General features: G+C 47.7%; 1 protein-coding gene across 2 annotated transcripts in view; it reads left to right on the plus strand.

The window, feature by feature from the left end:
• Nucleotides 1-19,519, plus strand: part of GLYR1 (glyoxylate reductase 1 homolog) — a 31,626-nt gene that overhangs the window by 4,705 nt on the left and 7,402 nt on the right. Inside the window, exons 4-11 of one of the 2 annotated variants that reach the window (XM_052660191.1) lie at nt 5,719-5,857; nt 6,404-6,646; nt 10,145-10,231; nt 11,091-11,147; nt 11,883-11,933; nt 12,021-12,094; nt 14,469-14,568; nt 18,952-19,062. In XM_052660191.1, coding sequence (XP_052516151.1) covers nt 5,719-5,857; nt 6,404-6,646; nt 10,145-10,231; nt 11,091-11,147; nt 11,883-11,933; nt 12,021-12,094; nt 14,469-14,568; nt 18,952-19,062 — 862 coding nt within the window. The remainder of the gene's footprint in view (nt 1-5,718; nt 5,858-6,403; nt 6,647-10,144; nt 10,232-11,090; nt 11,148-11,882; nt 11,934-12,020; nt 12,095-14,468; nt 14,569-18,951; nt 19,063-19,519) is intronic. The other variant, XM_052660190.1, reaches the window with a different exon arrangement.

Genomic DNA, 19,519 nt, shown 5'->3' on the forward strand with positions numbered 1-19,519 from the left:
GGTCTGTGACCTTAATGGCTTGGAACACAAAATGATACATTATGCCACCTTTTTTTGTTTGGCTGATGTTTTGTTTTTGTTATTCTTTGTTTCTTATTTTTACATTGTTTCACCTTTATGGAAAAGCTACATTGTTCCCAGCCAGGGATACTGTGTGCTGTCTAGTCTGTCCTCTTGACTAAGTCAGGTGACAGAGAGAACTCTTTAAAGTGAAAAAGCAAAAACTGAGGAAAGAACATGAGCAGAATTGATGAAATAATTGACCTTAAGGAGATAAACAGTGACTTTATCATAAATCCTCAGGTGTTTTGACAAAGGGCGCTGTGAGTAGAGTCAACATTGTATGGCTGTTTAGGAGGGCTGTGTTTAGGACTGTGTGTAAGGAGGGCTTTGTGAGATACAGCTCAGACAGGAAATGCAAGTGGACTTTAGGGGTGAGAACTGCTTTGTGACAGACAGAGCTGTGAGTGGCTATGGCAGAAGCTGGACTCTACCTCCTCTTAATGCCTGCTCCTACACATCCTGGAGGCTCTGTCAGTTATGGTGTCCTGACCTCGGTGGACATGTTCCTATCTTTTAGAAACCTGATTTTTTTTCTATTCCTCCTTCCAAAACCTAGAAAATTTTGTTTCTCTCCCACTGAAAGAGAGAACCAAGAAGAGAGGACCCGGGAGTGATGTCACCAGGATGGCAACAGAGTTCATTCCTGACTTTGCTCCCCCCTCAGCAAAAAGAAAGAGAGGATTAGACCTTCCCAGCCAGCCTCCTCTGTGACGGGAAGGACTTAACAAGATGGCCCGATTGCGCTCTCTGAGCCTGGATCGCTGCATGGGACCTGCCCATAGCCCTTTTCTGTTTCATGAAAATGCAGAGGGGAAGAGAACTCCACCATGTGACCACAGCCCAGGATTAAATCTCTGGTGCATGAGGGCCCACCTTGAACAGGTGGTTGCCCGTCAGAGCAGAAACTGAGCTCGGGGTTTCAAAGTTTCTTCAGTGGCCATGGGTGGCAGAATGGAGGGAGTTCATTCAGTTTGCAGGTGTGCAAAACCCACGGAAAACGAACCAGTTCAAAGAATACTGTGGGCAAACTGTGTAAATCCATAACAGCTCCTTCTATAGCAGTCTTCACATCTGATCCTCACAACAGCCCTTTCAGAAAACAAGGTAGTTGTTCCGGTTCTTATTTTTCAACAGATACAGAAACTGAGAGCCAGGAAACTTAAGGACTTAAGAGATAATACATCCAAGGTCCCAGCCTGAAGTTCTTTTTACATCAAGCTAGATATAAGGTGGGACAGGCTGGTTGTGAGGTGTCTAAATGAGTGCTGAAATATCAGTAACTTGTAGAAAAATCTGTGCCTCGTAATTAGGGGCACGGCAGGTTGGACCCATCTGAGCATCCCCCTTTCACCTGTTGCCTGACTGACCCACTTTCCCTGCCTCCACCACCATGTAATGGTGGCAGGATTGAGCCAGGCAGGGAGTAAGAGCCACTGCTCCGGTGTTTGAATTGAGCCAGCAGTGTCCTCTGCCAGAGCTGGACAGCCGCGATCCTCGAGAGCACTGGCAGCGGCCCCCGCCCTTCAGGTGAGACGCCCTCCGCGTGGCAGGGTGCCCCGGGGGCAGGGGGCACCAGCGTGGAAAGCAGTGGCTGGCCATGGTGGCAGTGCAGCTTGAGAGCTTTATCCAGCACTGGGAAATGTTGTCAGGTTTTGGAAACAAAAATTTTCTATGTCTTATAAGCAAGTCTTTGTTGACATCTGTATGATAGGCATTGCTTGTAATTAACTGAAATTGTTACCTGTTTTGTGACCTTTTTTGTCTTTTGATTTGCATTCGAGGGAAGGTGTCTTGGTTTCTGAATAGTTTAGACTTGGACCTATAACAACTCAGTAATCCTCAGCCTCTGTGACTGGTTTAAGCTGGGGGGAGGGGGGCTGAGAGTTATTTACTAAGTACTTCTCACCAAATCCAGATGGAGGGCAAACATACCTGTCTGACCATGTACTTGTTCTCACCTGTGGCCTCTGCCTGTACGCTCTCTCCCCTCTCAGGTCACTGTTTCCGGGAGTCTGAGACATATACGTGAGTGTTTGAGATCATTCATAGACTGGCTTCTTCACTAGGATATCTGTGTAGTCTAGTTTTAATCAAGAGGAAGGTGGGTCAGAATTATGAAAGTGAAAATGTGAGGGGGTTTTGGCCGTTTTGGGTCTTTGTTGCTGGGCGCGCTTTTCTCTGGCTGTGGTGTGAGGGCTTCTCACTGTGGTGGCTTCTCTTGTTGCCAGGACTTCAGTAGTGTGACACATGGGCTTAGTTGCTCCACAGCCTGTGGCCAGGGATTGAACCCGTGTCTCCTGCATTGGCAGGAGGATTCTTTACCACTGAGCCACCAGAGAAGCCTGAAAATGTGCGATTTTTACATTCATTTTGAGTGTATAATCAGAGGGTGGCTTAGGGGAAGTTTTCTGTTCTCAAACAAAAAGTATTTGTAGGAGGTGTATCAGATTACCAGGGTAAGTTTGCTCTTGGCTGTGTTACAGGTGCAGTTACACCGGGAGCCAGGCAGTAGCTACCCACCTGAGCAGACCCACACAAGGAAGTCATGGGGGAGAGCCCCCTTCTCAGTAGAAATAGCTCACGTGCTACAGCATGGGCCCTTGTTGTTGATTTGTTGAGGGATATTTTATTTTATTTCGTTTATACCGATTTTTAATATTTATTTTTTCATATGGCTGTTCCAGATCTTTGTTGTGGGATCTTAGTTCCCCCACCAGGAGTCAAACCCGGGCCCTCTGCACTGAGTGTGCAGTGTTAGCCACTAGACCACCAGGGAAGTCCATGATTTGTAGTTTTTTTAAGATTAATAGGCCCAAATCAAGCTTTAAACCGTTGAGAAAGTTCCATTCCTCCTCTTCGGCTCAAGTCTGGCCCACAGGCATCTAGCTGCACTAGTGTCTTCCGAGAGCGCCTCAGGAGACGCCGGGTGCCGACCCGGAAGCTGCCTTCCCTTCTCCTCGTCTTAGTGCAGGTGCTCGTGCACTCCACTCACTGCTCTGTATCTTGCCGCTCTCCACTTAGCCAAGAACCTTAAAGGACCTTCCACTTCATTCCTTACAGTGACCTCGCTGATGGCCAGTTAGCTTGTTGTCGGGCATTTACTTCTACAAACAATGTGTAATTAACTTCCTTGAATACAGAAGCAAAGCCAGTTCATTAGACACAACTTGACTATTTGTGTTTTTTGTTTGTTTTTTTGTTTGTTTTTGACAGCCCGCAGCAAATTGGTTGGAAAAAGTGCAACTCTATCTAGGCATTGGGAGCGCATTGAGGGAAATCAAAACTTACAGCTTAAATCAAGCAAAGAAACAGAATGCTCACTTTAAAAACATATAATCAATAGCAACAACCACAAAAAGCCTGCACAGTCATCTGTTGTTTTAGCCCAGAGGCCAGCAGTCCAGCCTCCCTGACATGCCTGGAAGATTTCACTTACTGAGTAATTATTGAGCACCAGTTGCATGCCAGTCCCTGCCTGGCTGGCCTCAATAGGGCCTTACTGAAGCTCCAGTTGAAAAGCACACCCTTTTTAAGGAGACAGAGTTTTGTAATATTCCCTTTGGAGAAAAAATTATTGAAATGGCCAAAGTGAATTTCAGTTCATCGTGCTTTCAGGAGATAATCCTCCTAGGGCTCTGCTGGGCTCGTGTTTTATTTACTGTTTTTCCAAGATGACAGGATGTTTCTCCAGCAGGTGATTTCTTAGATTAACATTTCTCTTGAAGTCATACTTACACTATCGCTTCTCTCAGCAAACTTATTTTCACTTTTCAAAGATGGTCATAAGAGAGGAAAATGTCATTTTAGTATCTCAAATGCTAGTCTTTATTTAGGATAAATGAACCTTGACTATTACTGTTCTCTTGGCAGAACTCAGTAATCCACTTAAAATGCTTCAATGGAAGATAGGCCTGGGTTCACTGGGGCTTCCTCCACAAATATCCTCAGCTTTCCACTTACTCGGAGTCCTGTGTTAGTGTGAGATTGGAGAAGAGGGATTTAGGAATCCCTCTTAGGATTCTTACAGTATTTCTCAGGGAGGCTTGATTAAAACCACCCTGTCCGTCTTATGCCAGGAATGCGTGCAGGTCTTAGCAGCTGACCTGAAGCTGGGAGAGGGTGGAGGTCTCTTTGAGGACTGTCGGTCTCTAAGGTCACTGATACTGAGTATGTGTCACCTCAGAGCTCCCAGTTAATCTGAAAGTTTGACTTGCTTTTCATCTGATTGTGCTGGTGGTTTGGCCTTAATGCCGTAAACACACTTGCTGAATCATATGGGATCAATTTAATTCCATTTTTCCTCCTCATAGATTGGACCTATGGGGTCTGTTACATCCAATTTCAGACTTCAGGATGAGTTGGTCACTTGGAAGGTACCTGCTTACCTCGTCTTTTTGGAAACCTGCAGTGAGACCAGCGTCCGAGTCCCCAGTCACTGTTTTGTTCTCACTCGTCTTGTTTACCCACAGATAATATGCCTAGTCTTGGTTTGCGGACTGATGGTTCCAGAGGTTGTGTTTATACAGACCCATTATTACAACCATTAGCACAACACTTGAAGTGCAGGTGGCTGTTGCTGGGTTGGTAGCACTATTTTTATGTGCAGAAGTTAGCGCTTCGACTGTTATTAGTATTCTCCAGCTTTCTCTAAAGGAAAGAAGCCTAAGTTCATGTAATAGCCCAATTTCTATATCCTTGACCTGACCCACTTTTTCTGAAGGTTATGCTATGAAACCTCTTAAGTTTTACAGGGTAAAATATGTAAGTAAACTCTTAACCTTGCCAAGCCTATAGTTCTCTCCATTGTATGCTGTTTTGGAAACTGACCGTCGTTTAAGGAAACCACGAAAGCCAGTGGGGGCAGATTCGTGCAGGTTAGTGTGGCAGGCCAGTTATTCCAGGGTTGATGGCTCTTTTCATCCTCACATGTAATGCGTTGGTGGTGGGACTCAAAATCTGAAGAGTGTGTTCCTCTCCCTTTAATCACAGGCAGAGTTTTATTTCTGAAAGCCTCCTTTTGTGACTGCTGCCCTTGTTCCGAACCGTGTGTCACCTGTTTCATGTGGTTCAGTAGCCCCGGGTATAATCATTCATGAACAAATACAAGCTCCGAGACTGCAGACGCCTGCAGGAGCAGCAGGTTTTTTAAGCTGTTGCCTTTCTTTAGCTCTCGGAGCATTCCTGAGTCTTGGGATTGACAGGTCATCGGTCTGACTGAGGTTTTTGACTGGCAGTGGTGCTGCTGTGGTTGATAGTGCCAAGAGTCCTGATTTCCTAGGATCCACGTGGAGCCATTTGTGTTGTGTTAGTGAGGGTGGGAGCACATCTCCAGGTCTCCTTGGTCCTGAGCTAATGGCAGAGTGTGTGTGTTTCAGCATGGAAGCCTGGTGAAGGATAGTGGAAATAACCAGCAACAGTGACTTTAGTTGGAGGATGATGATTTTGGTGGTGGTGGTGGTTTGACTTGTTTCCGGAAAACATACTTTTAGGCTCAAGTGTCTAGGGGGTGGGCAGTGTATGTTTTGAAAACAGGCAGGCCTGTTTCGAAGACCAGTGTAACCAAATGGATACTTGCGCTCTGCTGGGATGAGGCCTTTGATACTTTGTGGCACAAGCAGTGTAGATCATGTCCTTGCTCTGTGTGTTTTCTGCCAGTGCCTGGATCAAAGTGGAACAGCTCAAGCCTTATCATGCACATAAGGAGGAAATGATAAAGATCAACAAGGGGAAGCGATTCCAGCAAGCTGTGGACGCTGTGGAGGAGTTCCTCAGGAGAGCCAAAGGGAAGGACCAGGTGAGAGGCCCCATGATTCTCACTTTGTGCCGACTCCGGACTGGTTATTTTTTGCATAGTAACTAACAGATTAAATATCACCTGAACCTGAAACTCTATTCTCATGAAATGCCAGTGCGGAGAGAGCTACTTCAGGTCTAAGGCGTCAGCATTTTGCTGATCAGATTGAAACTCCATGCATCTGGTTGACCTTTCTGGAATAGATTGTTGCCCTCAGGAAAGTCGTTTGAACCCAGCAGAAGTCCCTCAGCTTTTGAGTACAGCACAGGCCTTCTCCCTTTTATGGAGGTTAGGAGCATGCCTCTGGGATCTGTCCACTGCCTGAATATAAATCCAGTTTGGGGACTGTGGGCAAATGACCTGAATTTTATTTTACTCTACTTCCCCAAATGTAAGCAGAGATGACAGCGGCGCCTACTTCATAGGATTAACATGTGGATGATGCATGTACAGAAAGTGCTCACCACAGGGCACGGCCCGTGTAAATAGGGGTCGCGATGGTAGCAGCCATTGTGCCGGTTATCACTATTATTATTAAACTTACAGACATCATCCCACAGTTCTGCTGATGACAAGAATCGGCGTAATTCCAGTGAGGAGAGAAGTAGGCCAATCTCAGGTGATGAGAAGCGCAAGCTTAGCCTGTCTGAAGGGAAGGTGAAGAAGAACATGGGAGAAGGAAAGAAGAGGGTGCCTTCAGGCTCCTCAGAGCGAGGCTCCAAGTCCCCTCTGAAGAGAGCCCAGGAGCAGAGTCCCCGGAAGCGGGGTCGGCCCCCCAAGGACGAGAAGGTTGGTTCTGTCTCTGTAGCTTCTGGGACTGGTGACTGTCCTTCGTACAGGGCAAAGTCGAGCTCTCCTGTGTGCTTCAACTCCCTGAACGGACGTAGGGCCCCCTGCTCTGTGCTGCCCTAAAGAATTCTGCAGACAGGGAAGGGTAACCGCCTGGACGCACAGGCATGAAATAGGAACACGGAACTCAGGCATTCAACCAGACACATGGTCAGGCGTAGAAGGGTCCGCTGAGCCAGCGAGCAAGGGCTGAGCAGGAAAGAAGGGAAGGCCTTCCACGGACGAAGGGCACAACCCACATGGGCTTGATGTTGGCGGGCATAGTGTCAGTCCTCGTACAGGACGAGGAGGAGGACAGACGGGTAAAGGCAGCTTGTCACTAGGTCGTGGAGAGCCTCCAGGTCTGTGTCAGCAGTGTTGTACTGCCATGGAGTCAGTAGGGTGGTGTGAAGGTGTTAGACCTGGACGTGGAGGTGGCAGTGTGCTCCAGGCTGTGTGTTACAGGGCCCGGCTGGCAGTGAAGGAAGGCTCAAAGCCGATAAGAAGGGTGACATCAGGTGTTCATTCATAATGGGGTTTCCTTGGGCAGGGGGAGGGGGGTGTTAGCAAATACTGAAAGGAACTATGTGAGAAGCACTTCAGAGGAGGAGTTGGCAAGATTTGGTAACTGGTTACATCTAGGGGATGATGAGAAAAGGGGAGGGGAGATGATTTCAAGTCTGTACCTGGAGAAACTTGCCTTTCTTCTGAGCAGAGGAGTTGGCTTTCGGGGCAAGAGGACCGGTTCTGTATGTAATGACATTGAGTGATGTCTAGACTACCAGGGAGGCTTCCAGGAACACAGGACGGAAATGTTGGTGTTGGCGAGCGAATATCTAGAGAGGACATTAGATCCCAGAGCCCTGATTGTGGTTGTCTTGAGGGAAAGCCAGGAGAGAGGAGAGGGGAGGGAAGCAGTTGGCTTTGCAGAGAGAATGCCCACAGCTCAAGGCTGGAAGAAGTGGATGGAGCCGACGACAGGAAGTGAGGCAGAAGTAACATACCTCTCACCTTTGTGTGGGTCTTGGGAGCCAAAGGAGGAAGATTTGAGGTGAAGCAGATAGTCTGTCAGCACACACGGGAAGGTTGTTAGAGCAGGATCGGAGACTGGAAGCCAGATGGCTGGCACAGACCTGGGATGATGGGGCGGTGACGAAGCGCTGGATGTCAGATGGAGGCGCACAGGTTGAGACACCAGGGAGACCAGGCAGGGGCGGGAAGAGGGTGCTTAGGCACGAGACTGAGCCGAAGGTGTTAGGGTGGCGGCAGCTGCCGTCTGGCAAGGCCATGCCCCACCCTCGGACTCCCAGCCAACTTTTGCCAAATCCTCTGGTTTTTCTCAAGAGAAGCTGGAAATACAGATTTTAAGTGAAATATTCCTATTTTAAATGTTAGAAGCTAATTCAAATTTTTACAACACTTCTAAGTACAAAGGAACATCACTCTGGACTACATTCAGCCTGTCAGCTGCCGCAGTACAACTGCTGCGTTAGAGCGGGCCCTTCTGGCTGTTCAGTGACCCAAGACAGCATAGATGAGAGCAGCTGAGTGGTGGGCACCTCCGGCTAGAGTGAGGGGAGTTTAGAAACTGCCGGGTGTGGGGCGTGAAGGACTTTCAGGAGATGTGATCTGGCTTGATCCGATTGAGTTGATTTCCTGCGGACCCACAGAAATCTGGGCTGTCTGGTTTTATCTGTTCTCCAAATGCATGCTGTCCGGCATCGCACACCATGGATCTCACCACCTCCTGTGCTCACCCTGAAGGGAAACAGCTTCTTTGGGGGAAAGGGAGGTATGAAGGAGAGGTAAGGAGGAGGCCCTGGGGTCTCCATGACCTGCTACAGCTGTACGACCGTGGCCAGCTCCCTTCACCTCAGTTTTCTTGTCTGGTCATTGAAGATAATAGTGCCTCTTAGGTTTGTTTTAAGAATTAAATGAGTAACACAAGCCAAGCACATAAGACAGTGCCTGCAACACTATACATCTGACAGACATTGCACATTTATTATTTTTCAGCAGCAGCCTTTGTGCAGTGAGAGTGTGGTGGTTGTAGTGCACTCCTGGGGGCTGCTGCCAGGCTTACGTGGAGGGACTCTTCTCACACAAGCGTGTGTGTTGCTATAGTGATTGTCATTTGGCTGGCGAGCTCCTCGCTGAAGCAGAGTGTAGTAGTCTAGCTGGGCAGAGCCCCAGATGAGTGCTGTTCTGAGCTATAATCCTCTGTCCCGTGAGGATTAACAGAAAAGGCTGAGCTTGACAGCAGGGGTGTTGATTACGTGCGGGAAGGCGAAGACTGGGTTTGTGTCCAGCTCCATGGGGGAGCCATGCTCGGGGGTTGCACACTCGCCTTCTCTCTGGGGCTCGAGTCCTGAGCGGGGAACTGGGACTCTGGGCATGGACCATAGGACAAAACAGAGCTATCCTGTGAGGCTCTCCTAAAAATCCAGACTCAGGCAGGGAATCAGGAGTGGAGGCCTTTGCTCAGTGCTGGGTGGACAGCTGTGTTCCTGCCTTACGCTTGTTCTGTTGTTGTGGTCACTAGGCTAGTGACCGTTTACATTTAAATTAATTTACATTAAACCCAAATTAAAATCCAGTTACTCAAGTCACATTGACCACATGACAGGTGCTCCATAGTAACACGTACCTAGACTGAGCAGATACAGAACACGTCCATCATGCCAGCAGCTTCTCTGGGGCAGCACTGCTCTGGGCTGCTTTGTTCCGTTTTGCTCATCTCCGCACCGGTCTGGAGATCTAGGGATAAAGCTCTACAGGTCGTCTGCTCCTGCTCCTCTGCCACGGGTTACCTCATGTCCCTGTCCCCACTTGCTGTCTCCCAGCCTCGGTGGCCCTCCTGACACTTCACCTCAGCTATCTAGTGGAGAGCTTGACCTGCCGCACTGAGCTCTTGACTCCCTGCCCCCACGGCACCTGCCTTCTGTCTTGGGGGCGAGAATGGACTCGTGGATCCTGACCGCCCCAGGATCTAATTCTGGCTTCGTCACTTAGTGGCTCTAAAATGTTGGGCAGGTCTCCTCACTGCACCACGTGGCTTCCGTAGTTTCTTTTGAGACACGATGGATTCCTTTTGAAGCCAGTACTATTTTCCTAATGCTCGTTATTTGCAATAAGGAGTTTCCCCTGTGACCTGCTGATCACACTGCAGACCACAGTTGTCTTTCAGGTTCCCTCCATCCTTGAGGAATTTTGGCCCGGGAACACATTTGTCATTCTGGACCAGAGAAAAGAAAGCTTCCCTCTGTGTTGACAAGGACTTGCCCTGTTTCTCCAGTCATCAGAGCTGTGCCTGGGGAGACCTTGAGGCTGGCTAGGGTAGTTTGGGGTGGAGTGTGACTAAAGAAAGCAAAGCAGTGAAGAGGGGCCCCCAATTGAGCGAGGAAGACACCTGCTCCTGAGGCGCCACAGTGTTGTAACCACCTGTCTTTCCCCCTGTAGGACCTCAGCATCCCTGAGTCTAGTACTGTGAAGGGGATGATGGCTGGACCCACGGCCACGTTTAAATGGCAGCCGAACGTGAGTGAGGTAATGACCCCTCCCTTGGGTCATGACAAGCACAGCCTCAAAGCTGGTTTCCCAGCCTGACTGTGTGGTGTGCTTTTCCCGACACTTTTTAATTGCCAATGAATACAGAAGTGTGTGAGTCCACCCTGGTGCAGGCTTGCTGTCAAGTTTGATTTAACTCACTCCAGACCGTTTGGCATACCCACTTAACCATCAGGTATATAATCACATATCCATGTTACAGGTTTTTGCTTTGGGGAGTAGTGTTGATTTTTACAAAAGTGGGATCATTCTGCAGTTTTTTCCCACTTGGTACTTTATAGAGACACTTTGGTCACATGCGTGGCTATTATGTTTGGTCGCCTGCACGCTGCCTTATCCTTGGCGTGGGTGCGCCCGCTGCTCCCCTGCTGCTGGACCTGCTTGTGAAAAGCCCTTGAAAGTCCTGCAGTCGTTGCTTCCTCCTTCCTGTTAATATTAACCCTCTGAGCATTTGGCACCAGGTACGAGGGGGCCAAAATCCTGTGACTGGAGGAGCTTGAGAATTTGGCTTGATCTGCTGGGTCATCTGAAGTGACTGGTGAATGCTGGATTTAAAAATCACTGGTACACTTTTTAATTATTTTTCCACAGTGTTTGGGAGTAATTTATACACCAGCCTGCCAGAAACATCCATTCTTTTCCACTTGAAGCCCGTGTTCCTCCAGTTGGAATGGGCATTGTTTATAAAAGGCTTAGAACCAGAGTGGGAAAAGAGCTTCCAGGTAGTTATAAGCTCAGCTCCCAAAGGTGTGTCAGCCAGAGGAGAGACTGGTTATCAGTAGAAGGAGGTGACCTGGTGGAAGATAACTTGTTTTATTCAATCATTTTCTGATTTCAGCCTGTTAAAGATGCAGACCCTCATTTCCATCACTTCCTGCTCAGCCAAACGGAGAAGGTAAGCTTGTTCCTTGAGGTCCTTGATCTTCCCTTGAGGTCCTTGATCTTCCGTTAGGAGCTAGCCTGAGGGGAGAGTGCTGGCTCGCTGGAGCCTCACCCTAGTCTGCTGCCTATACTGCTGTCCAGAGCAACTAGTTAAATTTAAATCACATAGAGGACCACTCATGAATCAGGCATTGTTAAGATTTAAAAGGAACCTAAAAAAGCTTTTAAAACTTAATGGCTGTGTGCTCGAGACATTTGTGGTTGCCCTCAGAGTCTAGGACAGAAAGCCAGCCTCAGGAGCTGGCACGGGTGGCCACACCCATGGGTGGCCAGTGCTGCTGGATGAAGGCAGTCTTCCATGAGCCCTGGGGGTGGGGGGCGGTTTCCCCAGGTGTCTCCGCAGGGCTGTCAGCTAGGCTGAGCCCTCATAGGATCTGCTGATGGTGTGTGACCTTGGAGTCGACACGTCAGTATTCCAAGGCGAGGTACACTGGCCACGCCTATAATTTTGGACATATAAACCTCTGATTTTCAGCGTCATCACCAGCAGAAAGCAGCTTGTAGAGCCGCGTGAGAACTGGAGTAATGCAAGTTAAGTTTTCATGTGTTGGAGTTCAGCAAAGTTGGACACCAGAAAGTTTTGATCTTAACTTTCCGTTTTGGGTCTCACCTCAGTAGGGAAATAGTAACTAAGACCAGTTATATGTTCAGTTTAATAAGTGATTTTTTTTCACTCCCTCTTTATTAGCCAGCTGTCTGTTACCAGGCAATCACAAAGAAGTTGAAAATATGTGAAGAGGTACGTAGGTTCTATGCCTCGTCACTTGTATTCTCACCAGGGCCTGGCAGTGGCAGGCCACCTGACAACCTGTGTTTCCTCCCCCAGGAGACGGGGTCCACCTCCATCCAGGCCGCAGACAGCACGGCGGTGAATGGCAGTGTCACACCCACAGACAAAAAGTAGGGCCTTTGGGGGAGGGCTTCCTTGGGCTCTGGTTCTGTGGGTCTGGGGGTGACTTCAAGGCAGCTTCTTAAGGATTGTATCCCAGCCATTGCTGGGACTAAGTGGAAAGAGAAAGGGAAAATTATAATTCTGAACGATTTGCCTGGGAGTAACTTGACTTGCGGGAGGCAGAAATTGCCCTGTGAATGTACTATGGATTTGCTCACTAGTGAGTCTCCTAAGCTGGGAACACTTGGGTCAGTGGTTCTCAGACCTTCCTGAACCACCTGGAAGACCCTTCGTAAAGCACCAGTTGCTGGGCTGAACCCCTAGAGTTTCTGGATCAGTCGGTCTCGGGTGGACCAGTTCCCAGATGAGTGGCTGCTCATCAGGAGACCACACTTGAAGAACTCCTGACCTTGGCCCTGGTGGGGGCAGGTGGGAGCGAGAAATGAAGGCAGCCTGTTGTCTGCTTTCCCCCGTCCTCCCAGCATACCTGCTGGCTGCCCTCCGCCCCACCCAGACAAGTGGGGAGCCTTGACTGCAGTCCCCAGGCCTTAGGCGGCATCCACCCTCGCCTTTACCTCCATTCTGACGGCCCCTTGTGCTTCTCAGTCGTGATGATGAGGGCTCTTAAGGCAGGAGCATTCTCCTAAATAACGTCTGAATCTCCTATCTGAGTCTTCTGTGCGGTTCTTTGTCAGACTAAAAACACTTTTTTTGTGCTGTTGAAGTCACTTGTTCAACCAGATATATTTGGTGAACTTCCATTGTGGTGTGAAGGAGCTGGAGGCATGTGCTAATTAAAGGAGGAATGGGTGTTGCCCATTAAATCAATGAGCAATGTGTTGGCTTTTTTTTAAAAAATCCAACTCCAGGCTGAGGACAGAGTCCAGTGTTTTCTGCCGTCACTCAAATCCTTTTTTATTGTAAGTGTAAAGCCAGCTACTGAGCAGATTAGCTGCATCGCACCCAGTGCACCTGGTCCACATTTTCCTTGCCTCAGGGACACCGTGAGCAACTGTCAGTTGCCGTGTACAAATGCATAAACTTTACCCCCAGGTCTTCTGGGTGTCCTGGAACACTGAACAAAGGAAAGAGAATGAGTCGTCACGATTTACAATCCTAGAGGAAACTGGTTGCCACCCAGATAGCTGTGAATAATAGGTCATACCTTTGGTGAGGAGAGTGGTGGGTTCCATTTTCAGCATTTGATTCAGGTGACTTAGAGCAGGCTAGACAGAAAACATGAGAGTGTTGTATTCCCGCAAGGGTAGGGGAACCTTTGAGCCCATTGGCAGAGGTGGCTGCGGATATGGCTCCCAGGAGACTGAAGATACTGAAGGATAATGCTGGTCAGAGTAAAGAAGCTGCAGACAACATTAGAGCTGAGAGAGAGACAGCTGGAAGCGAGACCGTGAGGTAGTAAATGAAGAAAGAGGCGTTGCTTAACCCTGTCTTGTGCAAGGAGAGAGAAAGAATTGTAGGAACCAAGAAGAGATATTTGAGCAAGATAAAATCATCCATAGAACCATGTGGCATCTATGAGCCCCAAGTTCTGGGGCTGCAGGAAAGAGCAAGTGAGCTGTAGCAAGTGCAGGTAAGCAGCACGTACTGACCACCTGAGTTTTAGTCACAGAAGGAGCATAACGGGCCTGCAGTTAGAAGGCATAGAGAGAGCAGAGGAGGACGGGCCCAGGTGGAGCAGTGTGGGGGAAAGGTTCAGGAGAAGACGCCACATACCAGGGAAGACTGACTCCAAAGAGCAGGCGAGGCTTTGAAGAGGCATGGTGAAGCCCATCCCTGCTGACTGCATGAAGAGAGCAAAGGTGGTGCAGAGCCTGAAGCCAGGAAGAGGAGGTGACCACCAGGGTGTCGGCTTGTGCAGGCGAGGACGGTGGGGGCTCCACACGTGTGGCGCCTGTTACATGTCATGGATCCCAGGGTGCTCAAAGTTGGCACCTCGAGGCCTTGCACCTGAGGTGGCTGGTGAGGAACTATTGCATGCGCTGAAGATAAATGTCTGGTTTCTCACTGCAGTGGAGTTGTAAGCTCAGCCCCTCCGTCAAAGCAACAAGGAAATGGTTGGGAAGATTTGCCGTAACTTGTATGAGTCATACTTCTTGCAGTGGCAGTTGAGGGTTTAGAAATGCCTGTGTAAACTTATGAGCACTTTTGAACGGGGCCGGAGTGAGAAAAGGCACACTCTGCCAGCACTCCTGTCGGCTCTGCGGTTGTGGTATCAGCACACTGCAGAGCAGCCTGCCTGGTGGACTGAGGTGAGGATCGCCAGGTTTAAGAGGAACAGAGCCAGGGTAGTATTCATAATCCCACCCTGTCCTCCCCTCCACCCCGTCTCCCACTCTGAACTGACCAGTCTTGTCTTTCTAGGATAGGATTTTTGGGCCTTGGCCTCATGGGAAGTGGCATCGTCTCCAACTTGCTAAAAATGGGCCACACAGTGACTGTCTGGAACCGGACTGCAGAGAAAGTAAGCATTCATGGTGGTGCTTCTTGGGTGGGGTGGGGCCTGGGCCTTGGAGTTGGGGCAGCTGAGGATAGGAATCGCCCTGCTGTCTCTGCTCCACGTTCTGTGTGCATGGAGTGGAAGCCAAGCTCCTAGTCCAGGCAGGGGATGCAGATAAGCCAGCACAGGATGCGATCATAAAAACTCAATATTGAAAATACCCAGAGGTATAGCATGAAATAGAAATTTACCCATCTCTGCCATTACCTGAAATAGATAATAGGAGGTAACAGGGGAAAAAACCTGTCAGGTTTTTCCGTGTGTGTGTGATGAATACATTGATATGGAGAGTGTCCATCAGCAGATCTGCTTCATCCAAGTTAATGGCCATGCTCTGTTGTGTTTGGATTGTGTTAACAACCCTGTGCCACAGACCATTCTGCAGTGAAGGAGCTGTGCTGTATCTGCACTGGCCTCTGTGAGAGCCACTGACCTCATGTGGCTCTGAAACACTTGGATTCATGGCTCATGGACTGATGAATCGAATTTTAAGATTATTTCACTTAAAATTAAGCAGTCCTAGTGGCTAGTGGCTACCACATTGGACACGACAGGTTCAGAAATTCTTAATCTAAGGTGGTCCTTGGCTTCGTGGGGCCTGTGTGTGCCATGAAATGGAATTCCAAGTCTGGTGTAATGGAGAGAGGTCATGGCTCCCCTCAAGTTCTCATCCAGGAAAAGGTGAAGAACCATAATCTAAGCAACAGAAAAGTAACGCACTGTGCTTGCCAGGGACAGAGAGACCAGGAGAGACCCAGCCTGTTGAGGAACAAGGCGTGGCTGAGCGTGTGTGTGTGAAGCGGAACAAGGAGTGGCTGAGCGTGTGTGTGAAGCGGTGGGCGAGCATCCCGTGCACGCAGCACAGGGAGGGCAGGAGTGGAGGGAGATGGTAGACCCGACGGGTCTGGACTAACAAAAGCGTTCCAGGCGAGGCAGGCAGTCCACTTGGCTGAAACAGCCCCTTTCCAAGGATAACAAGGAACTGGTTGGAGAGTAGGGGGAGCCTGGGAGAAAGGGCACTGAAGGCTATTCTAAGAGATGTGGGCTTCAAGTGCTGGGCATGAGGTAGGCATTGCGGGACCTAGGTCAGGAGTGAAATCCCAGAGACCCTGTTGGCAGATATTTTGTGATTCAGGGCCAGGGCAACCAGGAAATCTAGACAGATAGTTGAAGGACACTGGGAAACTCCAAGTGTATGTGCCCCTTTGATAGAAGTGCCTCTGGTCAGCCTGTTTGCTTGATGAGAAAGCCTGTTATAAACATGGCTATGCCTTTCAGATTAATTTATGAGAAGGCAGTAGAGCAAAGCAGTTACAAATGTGAGTTTGGAATCAGCTGTTACCCTCTTTCTTCAAAAGAAAAAAACAGAAGAAAACAAAGTTTAATATAGATCTTTTTAGAAGTTTAAAAGAGTTACCAAAGAAAAAGATGAAAAGGTTTGATACTACTTCCCACAACAGCAAAAAAGAAAATTTGAAAACAAGATTTTGTATCCTTAAAAGTTTCCCACTATGCTATCAATTTTTGTGTTTTTCTCTAGTTTCTCCGTGTGTGTGTGTGTGTGTACAATTGAAGTACAATTGATTTACAATAGTACATTAGTTTCAGGTGTATAGCACAATGATTCAGTATTTGTACAAGTTATGCTGTATTGAAAGTTATTATGAAATAATGACTTTTTCTGTGCTGCAGTATATATCCTCGTAGCTTATTTATTTTATACATAACAGCTTTTAATATCCCCTACTCCTGTCTTGCCTCTTCCTGATTCCCTTTCCTCACTGGTAACCACTAGTTTGTTCTAAATCTGTTTCTTTTTTGTTATATTCATCCATTTGTTTTACTTTTTAGGTTCCATATATAAGTGCTGGAGAAGGAAATGGCAACCCACTCCAGTATTTTTGCCTGGAGAATTTATGGACCAAGGAGCCTGGTGGGCTGCAGTCCATGGGGTCTCAAAGAGTCGGACACAACTGAGCGACTAACACACACACATAAGTGCAGGTGTAGAGTATTTGTCTGTCTCTGTCTGACGTATTTCACTAAGCATAATAGTATTCTCTAGGTTTATCCACGTTGTTGCACATGGCAGAACTTTTTTTTTGTGGCTAAGTAATATACCTATGTGTGTATGTATACCACATACACACATAGTATGAATGTATGTTCATCCATTCATCTGTTGATGGGCACTTAGATTGCTTCCATATTTTGGCTTTTGTAGTGCTGCCTTGAACATGTGGGGTGCATGCATATTAATGTTTTTATTTTATTCAGATATAAAACCAGGAGTGGAATTTCTTATTAAACAAATAGTTTAATAACGATATAAAGATTTTTAAATAGGTCACAAGGAGACAGTCAACAAAGGTATTAGATATTTTGTCCTTAGAAATACTCAAAATGTATCACACAAAGAAGTTGCTATTTTTGGCTTGTTAAATCAAGTAGGACAAAACGTTAACATATTAATGGGTACTGTGTTGTTTTTAAATAATGTATTCCATGCTGCTGATCTGATAAAACCATTTTCAGAGCCTGTTTTTTACCCTCAGTTCAGTTCAGTTGCTCAGTCGTGTCCAACTCTTTGCAACCCTGTGGACTGCAGCACGCCAGGCTTCCCTGTCCATCAACAACTCCCGGAGTTTGCTCAACCTCATGTCCATTGAGTCAGTGATGCCATCCAACCATCTCATCCTCTGGCATACCCTTCTCCTGCCTTCAGTCTTTCCCAGCATCAGGGTCTTTGCCAGTGATTCCTTTCTTCACATCAGGTGGTCAAAGTATTGGAGCTTCAGCATCAGTCCTTCCAAAGAATATTCAGGACTGATTTCCTTTAGGATGGACTGGTTTAATCTTGCAGTCCAAGGGACTCTCAAGAGTCTTCTCCAACACCACAGTTCAAAAGCGTCAATTCTTCGGCGCTCAGCTTTCTTATAGTCCAACTCTTACATCCATACATGACTTCTGGAAAAACCATAGCTTTGACTAGACAGACCTTTGTCAGCAAAGTAATGTCTCTGCTTTTTAATATGCTGTCTAGGTTGGTCATAGCTTTTCTCACCATCTGCAGTGATTTTGGAGCCCAAGAAAATAAAGTCTGTCACTGTTTCCATTGTTTCCTCATCTATTTGACATGAAGTGATGGGACCAGATGCCATGATCTTAGTTTTTTGAATGTTGAGTTTCAAGCCAACTTTTTCACTCTCCTCTTTCACTTTCATCAAGAGGCTCTTTAGTTCCTTTTCGCTTTCTGCCATAAGGGTGGTATCATTTGCATATCTGAGGTTATTGATATATCTCCCAGCAGTCTTGATTCCAGATTGTGCTTCATCCTGCCCGGCATTTTGCATGATGTACTCTGCATGGAAGTTAAATAAGCTAGTTGACGATACACACCCTTGACGTACTCCTTTCCCGGTTTGGAACCAGGCTGTTGTTCCATGTCCGGTTCTAACTTGCTTCTTGACCTGCAAGAAGAAGTTTTACCCTTCTTGTTGTTTTAGTCATTAAGTCATGCCCCAGTCTTTTGCAGAACTATGGACTAGAGCCCACTAGGCTCCTCCATCCATGGAATTTTCCAGGCAAGAGTTCTGGAGTGGGTTGCCACTTCCTTCTCCAGGGGATCTTCCAGACCCAGGGATCGAACCTGCATCTCCTGCATTGGCAGGTGGATTCTTTACCACTGAACCACCTGGGAAGTCCCTTACATGTATTTGTTGGGGTCAAATACATGTAATAATTTGTATTTATAATTGGGCCAGGAGAGCCATTAGGTAAATTCAGATATGTTTCTCAGTGAGGCAAATAAAATACAAAATCATAGGTCCAAATTATTCTAAGTACTTTTTTAATGCCCATAGAACAAGGAAGTAGACCAAAATGTTAATGATATATTTTGTTATGAGATATTTCAGGTGATTTTATTTTTTAAAAAAGAAAGAGTTAGTGCTTTTTGCTCCCCCACCTCCTACCAGAAGCAATTCAGTAGGAAGTGGCAGCCTGTTGGCCCCAGCCCTGCTTCCCTGGCTCACACAGCACTGGGCAGATTTCGCCACAGCCAAGACAGCCACAGAGAGCTGCGGACAAGTACTGTTCACGTCCCGTTCTTGGTTCAGGAAGCCTCCAGCAGACACTTGTTTTATGCTTCCTGTGGAGCAGAATGTGGAACATGCATCCTCGCCACCAAGTTTGTCCTTAAGGGGCTCCCGTCCACTTCCCCTTGAGCAGTCAGATTGCTTGCCTTGGGAGGCCACGCGGGAGCACTGGGTGCTGCATCTCTGGCCTGGCTAGTGTGTGTGTTGTGCACTGCCTTGCAGCTCACATTAGGATCTGTGACTTTTGCAGTGTGATTTGTTCATCCAGGAGGGGGCCCGCCTAGGAAGAACCCCCGCTGAAGTCGTTTCAACTTGTGACATCACCTTTGCCTGCGTGTCGGACCCAAAGGCAGCCAAGGACGTAAGGATCCCTCCCTCCCCTCAGCGTCTCAGGTTGTGGCCAGGAACGCTGGCTGGCCTCCTCCCTTTGTCCCCTGCACACCGAGTGAGTGTCTGCATGTGGGGGGTTGGGTGTCCCATTTGGGGGCCGTCTCCCATTGTGAAGGGTGTTTGCATAGACTGAACACAAGACTTCCTTTAATTCAGAACAAAGAATGAAACTGACTGGGGTCCCTGAGGTCTGTGCTGAAATGGTTCCTGACAAGCTCATGTGTTCCTGGTGAGCTGGAAGCTTTGAGGCTGAGTGTGCCTTTGGTCCATGTGCCAAGTTCCTATATTTAGCTATCACTGTATTTGAATGCTTTAAAAGTTCAAGTGCAGTAGTTATCTTGTTGAACTCGTGACTAAACTAATCCAGGTAAATCCAAAGAAGCCAAAAAATAAATACTGACCTTTAATCTTTTCAATGGGAGGCTTTT

The sequence above is a fragment of the Budorcas taxicolor genome, chromosome 2, assembly GCF_023091745.1.
Source record: "Budorcas taxicolor isolate Tak-1 chromosome 2, Takin1.1, whole genome shotgun sequence".
NCBI classification, from domain to species: Eukaryota; Metazoa; Chordata; class Mammalia; order Artiodactyla; family Bovidae; genus Budorcas; species Budorcas taxicolor.